General features: G+C 41.3%; 1 protein-coding gene across 1 annotated transcript in view; it reads left to right on the forward strand.

Annotated features, from left to right (window-relative positions):
- LOC108625666 (mucin-12) overlaps positions 1 to 12,349 on the forward strand; it is a 38,700-nt gene extending 26,351 nt beyond the window's left edge. Inside the window, exon 2 of the mRNA XM_018025848.2 lies at positions 8,229 to 12,349. Coding sequence (XP_017881337.1) covers positions 8,229 to 10,046 — 1,818 coding nt within the window. The 3' untranslated portion in view covers positions 10,047 to 12,349. The remainder of the gene's footprint in view (positions 1 to 8,228) is intronic.
- The last annotated feature ends 8 nt before the right edge of the window (positions 12,350 to 12,357 follow it).

Consider the following 12,357-nt stretch of genomic DNA (forward strand, 5'->3'; position numbering starts at 1 on the left):
TTTAGACAATATTTGTCAATCTCTCGAACATGAAACATATAAAATAAAATTATTTCAATAAACGTGCATTTAGCCATTAAATGATTAACATAAAACGGTTGATTCCTCTTGCTGTTACGCGGTTCGTGATCTCGCGCGATTATTCAACAGAATAAAAAATGCAGGTAAACGTTTTCACCTCTGTCCTTAAACGCGTGACAATGGAAGATCGTATCAGCCGGGCCTGTCCGTTCTCCGGCCCCTGGTTGACTCCTGGTTTTGAGTACGTAACGCAACGTGAAAATAGTTGACCAGGAGAAGACGATCGAATCGCGCTCGACGTTCCACTCGATTCGTTGTTTGACACACTTCGCGCGACCTTTTGATGCCGCGGAGCGAAAGGTCTCGTGACCCTGTGTGTGCGTGATTCAGTGACGTATCTCGTTTTCGGTTTGATCGATGGTTCCGCGGTGGAACGAGGATGTAATAAGTAGGTGTAGGATTGTTTGCGCGAAAACGTTTTGTGTTGACCACTCGTGTGGCTCGATACGTTTGAAAAATTGCCTTTCTGAATAATTGTGACGATTGCAATCAAACGGAAGTAATATTCGCTCCCGGCAAAATGAATGAATGTACTCGTCATACAATATAATTCTCATAAGTATTCTCGAACGCAATCCATTAATTTTTATACAGAACACCTTGTATGTAAGAAGAATATTTACGGAATAGTGTCGTTATCAATTAGTACAAATCATTTGTCTATCGGATTTGTGACGGGAATCGGGCAAAAAGATAAATAGACCGTAGCTAAAAGTTGGTTTCCTGTTTGCCTATATAAAGCTCGGCCGCGCACCTTACGTAAATTATATAGAACTGGAGTGTGGGAGGACTGAAACATTTATTACTGTGTCCCCGAGTACGAAATTACGCCACTGTGCCATTGTGTAAGCCAAGCGTTGCCGGTCGCACTTACTTACGCATGCTAGTTAAACTTTCGCTGGCGAGACATTGAAAACTGACCCTTACCTTTTTCTTCGCGTTTACGTATGCTCACGTACATGCACGTACGTAAATCCATACGTGTGTATGTATGTACATATAAATGTTTATGTATGCTCGACGCCAGAAACGTTTGCAGCATCGTTTAAATTCACCGATTTCAGATCGTATGACTGAAAAAGTAAATGGCGCATAATTGGATAAGTCGTATGACCTTGGCATTACATTTAAGGGTTAAATAATTAGCGCGTATGTATTTGAGGTATTGAGGCTGTTTGCGGCAACTATAGTAACACAAATTGGTTGCAATTGGTAAAACGAACGTGTTTTTAATACATTCTTTGGCTATGCAATTATTGTCATCAGTGCTGTTATTATCTTTTTGTTACTGTTGTATAATATAACGATTTCAATAATTGCATTCCGTTGGGATTAAAACGTAAATGGCTATATCGTATCATATCCTATATTTATTTTATTATAAAAACATGACAATTACTATGTTCAAAGATGTTTCGCCATTTAAACATGTAATTAGAATGGTTTCTAAAAATAATAAAAAAATGTAATTAAACGAACACAGAGTATGTACATTGAAAATAAAAAAAGATAAACTCTCGGTGTTGTGAACCACTTAATTAATGTTACATCAACCACCTGTTTAATAATAATTGTGTTGAATTTGTCGCGGACAATTATGCTCGTCGTGACGAGTCCGCATTTTGCAAAAGAGCTACGCAGATAGAAAGTAGATAAAGCTTGCCAGGACTGAAACATTACAACGTGAACGAGTGCCAGCTAATTGTCATATCGTGCTTAACGAACGACAATTAAGATCTGCTCTTATTCGCGGGCTTCTTTCGCAAGATATTTCGCCCGAACGCAGCAGGTGTCCGGTAATAAAATTATTCGAATGCCAGCAGGAATCTCGTAATAAAATTATTCCATAATAACAATTATAGGCTCGACCTCCTTATCCCGATCGTAAATTTAATATCCCCCCTTTGTCATATCCCTCATCGTTAATAAATCGTGTTACAATTTTGTATTTGTGATATTACGACCCCATCGATGAAAAAGGAACGGCTGAATTTTCCGCTTCTTCTTACGTCACGCGGCGGATAACAATTTCGTGGTTGCTTAACCTCGCGGATTATCGGCGCTCAATAATAATTTAGCCGGGACGCGAACGTTTGCATAAGCCAGTGGTGCGAGCTAATGCAAAGGAGCGTTATAATATCGAGCGGCACGGGGTGTTCATTTAAGAGCGTGATTAGTCCCGCCCGATCATAATTCCACGGATTTTTTCTCAAAGAGGCGTGGGAATGATCGAACGAATGGAATGGCACAACGCGCCATGGCGCGGGTGCAATCGTCTCAGGCAAATCGAAGAAATTGCCATTGTCGCTCATTAATCGACCGTTAAATCGTTTGGTTACGTAATCTAAAGAAAATTCGACACTATATGTATAATTAGACTTCGCACTGTGATTATGTGTGGAATAAATGTCATCGAATTATGTATGACCGTAGTCATTAGAATAATCTGTAATAAAGGTGTAGACGTCAAGCGTTAGACTCGTACGTAAAGAAATAAGGAATTTATGATAATCTAACGGTTTCTGACGACGATTTAGTAGATTCCGTAGTTTTAATTTTTATACCAGTTTACCACAGGAATTTCCGTTTGGGAAGACAAATGTCCAAACGCAGGCATTGACCTTGATCGTGCACCGTCATCCGTCGTGGCACAGTAGAAGATGAACGACCGGGCCGAAACTGTCAGAACAAAACCGCCCGTTGTCAGACCCTGCGTCAGGGGAAAGACAATTAGTCCTAATGGAAAAAAAAAAAGGAAAGAGTCGCTTACATTGGACGCGAACAGGTCCAACGAGACTGGGTATCTATAAAGGAAGGTACGCTTTGTGCACGCGTGCACTCCTCACCACACCCAGGTGCGACCTTGATCGGACTCTTTCGCGGATTCCTCAGAACCCGATACGTTCCTGTCATTTACTCTGCGCGTATACCTGTGATTCCTTTTCGATCGTACGCCTTAACGGACAACCGGACACGGCTCAATGAAAAATAAATGACGGATTAAGAATCGTATTATAGTGTCATGCAGTAAGTCGATTCGTTAGTAACCTTTTGTGAAAGGACTCGCATGCTCATCGCATTTGCATTCGTCAGATGATGAACGGAAGAATATTTACATATGTAGTATAGTAGTTGACAAAAATCCTGTACCTACGTTCTCCCATTAACATCATCTTTTGTCAAGTGAAGTACATTGGAGTAGATAACTGTTATCAGATTCTCTTAAATGAACAAAATTATGACACGTTCCACGAAGCTAACCGAGGAATACTTTAAAAGATGAAAATTATCATTTTACTACGTATCTCAAGTCGTTTACTTACATGATTATGGTCTCCCGTTAAATAACGGAGGAACTGCGAGGTATGCCAAGAAAATATGTTGACACGTGTATCTAATAGCGGAAAAATAGTGTCAGCACCAATGGAGTTTCCGTTACGGTTAATTAAGCTAGCTGTGATAAAATTCCATTTTGACTATTTTCGAGGGGACGACGATAATGTGCTTCTCAAACGATATTTAAGATATTCGACATTCCACTTTTATAGTTAAATAAATGATGTTTGTAACGCTTCAACGAAATATGATTGTTTTCGATTATTTCTTTTTCTCCCGTGGAATCTTACCAAGAAACGAATACTTAAACCCGTTCATTAGAACCATTTAAGTTTTTGTAAGAATCTAATTACGATTCGTTAATTTCATTTAAAATCAGAATGAGAAAGAAAACGTGAAACCATTAACCGGGTCGTTAGGCAGAGGTTCTTTCAGAGCAGACAGTCGGCCGTTGGTAAGTGGGTCAACGCAACCAAGAAAGTTATTAAAAAAGGACATTGAAACGGGGGCGACAGTAATAACTCGAGTTGCGCCCACTAGCATCTTCTCAAATCCGTGATTCCTTCGCGATGAGCTTGTCTTCGGTACGTGGCCGCACCTGTGAAATCATTCAAGTCTCCGTTGCGTATCTTCATTACATTTTCTTCCAGAGATTCCTGTGATTAATATACTTGCCACTAACTTCCAAAGTGCTTTTATAAATAATAGTAATTCTTAAACTGCATATGCATTTTATTTATGGCAATGTTATAGGTGTATGTATGATTGCAACATTTTTGTAAACTCGGTCACAAAGCCCAGAGCGATCGATGCCACCGGGGCCAGTTTCATATTTTGTTGATTAATTTTAGGACTTGTTACTTTTAATGATGTACCGCGGTAGAAACACTGTACCTCATTCGTTAACGTCATCATTGAGAGAACCCTAATAAGTTCATAAAAGCTAGCTCGTTGGAACGAAATTAATGAAACGTCTATGGAACGTCGAACTCATACATGCAAATTTATATCAATCGCGTCCCTCCAGTGGATAATTGATCTAAAATACCTATTGCTCAATGCTACTCCTGTTAGACGAGACTCTATCTAAACTGCATTTGAACAGAATTATAAAATTCATTAAGTAGTAGAGGTGAACGAACCTGTTCAAAGTTATTTGAGAAATTTCGTTCCCACTTTCAATTATAGGTTTTGATTTGTTTCGCAATAAGAAGCAAGTCATCGAGACCATAAGTTTGTAATTTAATTGGATTTCTTCTGTGATGCAATTACAGATAACGTTCATTATTTAGTATCATTTTAAAAAGAGAGTAATGGAATTAAATCCATTCAAAGAAAATTGAAGGTGTTACGGCTATATTAGGTTCTTAAAAAATGTGAAGGTTCACTTTTTACAAACTCTTTCGTTGGAATTAATGGTCACGCACCATGATTAGCTAACGCCGGTATCTAATCTAATTTTATCGAACATGCGTAATATCTATCAGTGCTCCGATCGGTGAGCTCACTCGCGCTTCTAAAAATCCCAATTCCTTGACGGTGACGAGGCCTGTCTTTAAAATGGCCACACCTGCATATTGTTTATAACTGAGCGGGAACACGTATCTGGACCAACATTTGTCCCACGCGAATTCCTTTAACGTTTAACGGCACCGTCATAAGCGTATCCTCAATCGACGCTGTTTTCTTTTTTCCCCTCCCGATAGCAATCAAAATACTCAATCAATTGCCGTCACGAATCGAGCCAAATTGGCCCCGACCATCCGAACCGGTTGATTCATTACGTAAATGTTTGACAAGAGTGCGTTCACCTTCGGACACCTGTCGATACGGTGACTTTAATTAAACCCGATTCGAGAGACGATCGTGACGTCCGGTCAAAATTGTCCCAGTGGCAAGGTCTTCCAACTGGAATCTCTCCGACAGTCGCTGGAAAGCCGCGGAACCAAGGTTCTCGAATTAATTGTTCACACTAATTTCTTACTTCGTTAGTAGAGAAATCTGCCTTAAGTAAAAGCATAAAGTCATTCATTATTTACAAATCTGTTTCTGTGACATCAATAGATTTTCGTACTCCAGCTACTCGCGTTCATTTAATTGTATTTAAGGATGTATAGGCTATACATATACTTAAACAATGCTAACATGCTGAATTTGTTATTATAAATTCCTATTACTATTAAAAAGCTACATGCAAAATTTTAAATCAATTCATGGATTTTTTTAAAAATTATAGTGACTTAAAATTTGCTTGCAAGTACATAAACTTTTGGGATTGACTATATAGCCAATACATCCTTAATAGTCTAACTTTAAAAATAATGCAATGTAGCAAATGGAATTCTGTTTTTGTTGACTTTAAGCAGCATAAACCATATTTATCCGCAATGGGAATCGTGAAGTGGGCGAACCGAATGACTTCATCTGAACGCGTTCTCCTTTCAACAGGAAATTGTTCTAGACTAGTGCTGACCGAGTTGTGCATTGCCGACAACTTTATAAATCGAGCGAATGCATCCTGCACACGTTGCGTGTACGCACGATTTATGGAAAACAAATTGGATAGTAGTCAAACAAATTACTCGACATAGTGGTAGGACGTATATATTAATATAATATTAGCTGTTGCTGTGTGCGTTGTTCAATTAACTTATCAATGTCTCGCGGCTTGCTTCTCAAGTTCTTCGTATAAAATGCGACAAATTAAGTCATCAAAAACTTCGATCTACAAGTAGTCTTTTAGGGTGATACCATCATCATTAATTTATCAGAATATCAACATAAATTTTTTCACTTTGAGTCTTTCCGATACTTTATGATATCAGTGCTATTATATACATATATAGCTTCAGAATAATTTTGAAATCCTGAGAATGGTAAGAAATGCCATCGAGCGTGACATTTTAATTACAATACATAATAATGAATGATAAACAGAAGCATAAGGAATGCAGTATCAGGAAACATCAGCATTCGTTCATTATCGTTGGACAGTCTCATCAATTACGATTTGAATTAAACGTTTGCGGCGTATGAGGAAAATGTCCTGGAGTTTTGGTTGATTACATGACAGAATTCATTGCATCCGGCGCACAGGATAGCGAGCAATCTCGGTTTTCACGATAGGCCTTGACGAAATCATGCTGGGAATGAACGTATCTTTTATCTCCCTTTACGACTCTTTAAGGACGATCAAGAACTCGAAGAGGACTCTGTAATTAAAAGTTGTTTCGTAGTAATTCCTTCTGAAAAATTTAACGATTTTCTTGTTCTTATTTTATATCATCGTCTTCGCTGTAGGAAACCTTTGTTTCAATTCGCATTTGTTCGTTTTAAGTAATATTATTTACAGTACTGAGAGTTTGTAATAAAAATTGCAATTAGTCGAATCACATCCAGAGATTTTTGTGTCTTTGTTTCGAAATGCAGGCAGTAGTATATATTTCTGAATAAAGGAAATATTTTGAAAATGATCAAGATATAAGTGGAGGCATTGCTCTGTGATCGCAGAGAAATGTATAATTCAGATACGACAGCAGAGAGAGAAGTGATAATGGCAGGATGCTGATTTTTACGAACGCACTTCCGCTGTGTGAAGAATTCTTTAAAATCCCATGGTCAAAGTCACGCTACAGGAATACGTATCCACTTATCTTAATTCACTACGTTTGAATAAATGAATATTGATCGGACTCTGAATGATTCCACGCTGCCTTCAATTTCTTTCACACTCGTATACATGTGTGTACGTAAAACTGTCAATGATGATCTACATGTTTTCGAATTCTAATACCAGGAAATGAATAAAGTACTTTGCAAGATTAAAAAGTAGCTATCATGGCTATTAGGTAAACGATTTAAAGAATAAACAGAATTATCCACTTGAGGATGAATTTTAAATACTAGGAACAGTATTATACTTTCTGAATATATTTATGTACACGCCGTGTAAAAAAATTTTAAAAGTTCATTGAATTAACATGTCTTTTTATACATTTACAACGATCTCGTGTACTCACTTCCGCAAGTCGATGAATCAGGGCGGGTGCATCAAACATGGAAACGTATCGAAATACGCAGTGGTCTTTATCGTGCAACGAAGGCCATGCGGTTTTAAATACACTAGGGTAGAGAATGAGATGATTCGGGAGATAACAAGGTGACAAGGATGGAACGGCCGGTTAAAAACTCGCCGGTCGTAATAAGCTGCGCTCGTTCGCGGAGTTTACCGCGGGCGTAACGCGATTTATAAATTGCGCGGATGCACCTGGCGCGACCTTCGCCCGATCCCCGAACGGCGGTCGCTTTATCGTCCTGGCGGCTAGCGGGTCCTCGCGAATTGAAAAATAAACATCAACCCGAGGCGACGCGACCTGCGCCTCCGTACGCGCGGGTCATAAACTACTTGCCAACTTGTTCACCCATTCCACGTGGCTTTAATGTTGCCCGCAATCGCCCGTCCAACCGTTTTCCCCTTCGCGGATAGGTGCTCGGGAGACAACGCAGCATTTCGTGATCCGTATCTCGATGCACTTAACAGATAACAGGTAACTCTTATTGAAAGCGGTTCACTGTTTTCTGGTGTTCCTTTCGTCCAGCCGTTCTCGCGTGTAAAAACCCTGCCGTAAAACTTGATTTTTATGCCGGAAAAAATAGTCGATCTTTCAAAGCAATTTTTTAATCTTCATGGTGAAGTTTAAATGATATGTTACGAACAATGAGCAAACATAAACATTTTATTGTTAATTACTCTTTCAAAAAGGAACTCTTGATGAATTTTACTGAATTGACGCTTGGTCGAATTTTTACAGGTACTGCTGCAGGCGGCACTGGTGTGGGACGAGGTACACGGTGCTCCAGCGAAGAGGAACGACATACTCGCGGGCACGGAATTCCTGTCGGTGTTCATAAACGGCGCAATGGCGACACCGCCTCAACGAAGGAAAGGGTTCAGACGAGGTGGAAACGGGGCAGCGATAGCCGACAGTGCAACGGCTGAATCTCATCAGCACGAGGCGTCGATATACCGGATATCGCGGAATCCGGGTAACAGACAGGTTATCCCGAGAGCGCGGAACACCGGTGGCCGCGAAGAGGTCGTCCGATTCTATCCCATAAGCCATAAAACGCTTGAAAACAGGCAACAGAATCTGGCGTCTTTAATCGACGAATTAAGCTCCAGCAGCGGCGCATCCTCGACGCGATTAGCTCCTCAGGGTTCGAACGTGACGACCGTGTCGACAACCAGAGACAAGTCATCGCTACCGGCGAAGAGCAACGCTACTAACAGTTCGACTAACAAAGGAGTCAGTCGACAGAAAGTTATAGGCGTCAGCGTGACGTCCACTGTCGAGGCTACGCCATACAAGGTCAGGGTGGAACATTACGATAACGCAGATTCCACTCGACAACCGAGTCCAACTGGAATTTCGTCTAAGGATGTCACGAGAGAACTGAGGAATGCCACGACGAGAACGCCTACAGTGAAGAGCCTGAACATGACCGCGAAGACAACGCCGACGACGACCACTCCTAAATCATCGACGACCGCGTCGTCGTCGCCTTCCAGCTTCGTCACGGAGGAGCTCAGCAATATCGTTTCCGAGTCTAACAGGAGCGAGTTCTCCGTTGACGAGGGTTCGCCGAGCACTAGTTGGCGCGATCAGAGCTCGATCACGCCGGGTCCGGTCACCCAGCACACTACCGCCTTTGTCGAGCATCAAAAGGAGACTAATAGCAGTGATGTACCGGAGGATATGATCACTCTGCCGACCGAAGAGAATTACGAGCTGCCGGAGGAGAACTCGGAGCCGAAGGAGTTCAGCGAAGAGCCGGTCGAGATGCACTCGGAGCGGTTCCAGACTCAAGGCCGAAAGGCCAGTAGACACTACGATACTTCTAACTACAATCGTCCTGGGGCAAAAGTTTATAGTCAGCCTAGGAATTACAAGTCCTCTAGACCGTACAGCGAGCCGGCGAAATTGTACAGCGAGCCTGCTAAAGTCTATAGCGAACCGGAAAAAGTGTATGGAGAACCGGCGAAGATGTATAGCGAGCCGGCGAAGGTCTACAGCGAGCCGGCGAAGGTGTACAGCGAACCAGCCAAGGTGTACAGCGAACCCGCCAAGGTTTACGGCGAACCTGAAAGAGTTTACTCCGAACCGTCGAAAGTTTATTCGGAACCAGCCAAGGTTTACTCGGAGCCTGCCAAGGTTTACTCGCAACCCTCGAAAGTTTACAGCGAACCGAGTAAATTGTACGATCCCGAGGGCCAACCGTTGAACCAGGCGTCGCGTGGTGGAGAGCCTGACGAACAGAACTACGAAGTCGACGAGTCCGTCAGCGTGAGCAGCAACGGGAACGTCCACGGGCCTCAGATAATGCTCACCGAGCCCTCGAACGCCTCTGAGGTGGAGGACGGACATAAGGTGGGCTACGTGGTCGAGGGTAGGAACTTTAGGAAGTACAGGGTCGAGGAGAGAACCCCGGACGGTTTCATTGTTGGTGAATACGGAGTGGTTAGTCACGACGACGGCTCTTTGAGAGGTGTCCGGTACACCGCGGACGGTACCATCAATCCTCGACTAATCTACGACGCGCTGATGAAGTTCCTTTCTCTGAAGAAATAGTAACTGAGGCGAGTCGACGGGTTGCGTGGCTTTATTTTCTGACGAATGCGTCTCTTTGATCCACTTCGACTGATCTATTTTAATCCTAATCTACACTGTTTTTCAATTTGTTCGACAAGTTGATATAACGTCCAGAAAACGGAACCATTTTCTTTTAAATTTTATCAGATCGAACAAAGTGGATCGTGCATTATCGCCTTTAAGAGACGAAACGAAACGACTGATATTCTCAACTGCCTCAGAAAGTAATTTTAAGCAGCGAGTTTTTAATTTGTAAGGACTGATGTAAGACCTACGTTTGAATTATTCACTGTTTCCCAAAACATAGTCACTGGATTTTAATTTACTTCAACGTATTCCTCTTATTTAAATTTTTTAAACAGTTTTTCGTGCATTTCAACATAATTTATGTATGTCGAGCATGCACGATATTAAGAAGTAATTAGTGACAAAAATTAGACATAAACATTAAAAACAAGAGAAACACTTTATCAGTCTCCTATCATTGAAAGCAACGCGACGATGTCGACGGGACCGAAAATGACTGATTCTTTCGCTCTTGCCAACGCAACTGCCTCAACGATTAATTTATAAGTCCAACCTTGTCTAGGATCTCTCGTTGACAATGAAGAAAGAGTAAAAATATTTGCTAGACGATTCGATCGGAAGGAACGCGGTGGAATTCGACGCGACACCCGTCCGTTGCGAAACGCCCGCAGACAAATGAAAGCGATTCCTTTCGGTGGCGAAAGTACGAACTTTTGTGCGCGCATTACTCAGAGATGGCCTTTGACGATCGTGCCACGACCGAGGGACATTTCTTTTCCCTTCGTTCGTCTAGCGATTACGTCGCGAGTAACAAGAGATCCTCTGATCGTGGCGCCAACCGTGTAGTTGCGTAATTTTTCTTGTGATCGCGTTCAATCGTGTCTTTACCCTCGCCGAGATTTCTGTAAACGTAGGATGGTTCAGAAAGTAGCGATTTTACTGGCCCGCATCACGTTATACTGCGATATACTGGTTACACTTAGAAATTTTTTACGCTTCTTCTTATTCTTTTTTTTATTATTTAATTACTTCCTTTATCCCTAGTGTATCGTATCTGTTAATCGACAACGTATACTCGTAAAGCATGCAAGTCTCGTTTATTTAGAATCTATCTAATGAGTTTAAAATAAAGCAATGATTAGTTGATTCTATGCATAAAACTGAAATCAATGATTAATTGAAAAATACGACAGGAGTATGAAATTGTGTGGAGCTGTTCCTGACGGGACGTAAGGAAGAGTAGAGTAAGCGAACGAAGCAGCGGAACATTTAAAGAACGAATCGACTGAACGTGTTACTTGTCGCGTGCTTTCGCCACGGTGGTGCTTCTGCGATGAAAAAGCGTGTCGAGAGGAGCCGCAGCTGCTAGGGCCTCGATTTTGGATCGCACTTTATCAATTTAATTTAACGGTATGCTCGAAGGCTCCGCCGCTGCGGCGAAACCCGCTGACTTGTCACGGCAGCGTCACTGTGCACCTCTTATGATTTAAGCGTTTCTATTAGCTTAGTACTATTTTAACCCTTCAATGCGCTTCAATGAACATCTCATAAAATATTCTTGTTTCACATAATTATGTCAATAATAAATGTTACTGAATCTGCTGAATATTAAAATTGTAAAACTTGTTTAAATTTTATTACTCTATGAGGAGCATATAAAATTGGATGAAGTTACTAATCGCACTCTTAAATCATTTTCGTTTCAAGTGATAATTTGGAATAGACGTATATACATAGTCGCGCGTTCAAGGGTTGAAGTATTCGTTAAGGAAGTATTTGAATCGACCGTGAGAACCTTAGAATGTAAGACGGTAACGATATTTAGGATTAATTTAATAGCATATTCTTCCTCATTACCTCAACAATCTTTGAGATAGTTCCTCCTGCCATTCAATGTAACGTGTCACTCGCTCGTAATTCGCTGTTCACGTAAATTATGAACATGATCTCGATCGTTTCCCCCCACGTATACGTCCGCTCGGAACTTTTCCAAAATATGTAAAACGGAAAACGAGTTCGAGCCGGGTTGTACCGTTCGATCGATGAAACTCGTTCGCTCGAATGTTGCTCATTCTTTTAGGCTAATTTTATTCGTATAAGAGACTTTTCAAAGTATTCCGATATGTTACACGTGATACCTACCGATTCTTCGATTTAAGAACTCTCTCTTAGGCGTACGTCGTAGTCTATCGATTATGTTAATAATTATTGCACGCGCTAACGCCGTGCAACCATTGTCACTTCTCGAACTACAGCTCTGTAA

This window comes from Ceratina calcarata, unplaced genomic scaffold (assembly GCF_001652005.2).
Source record: "Ceratina calcarata isolate Rehan_Ccalc_2016 unplaced genomic scaffold, ASM165200v1 scaffold368.2, whole genome shotgun sequence".
Taxonomy (NCBI): Eukaryota; Metazoa; Arthropoda; class Insecta; order Hymenoptera; family Apidae; genus Ceratina; species Ceratina calcarata.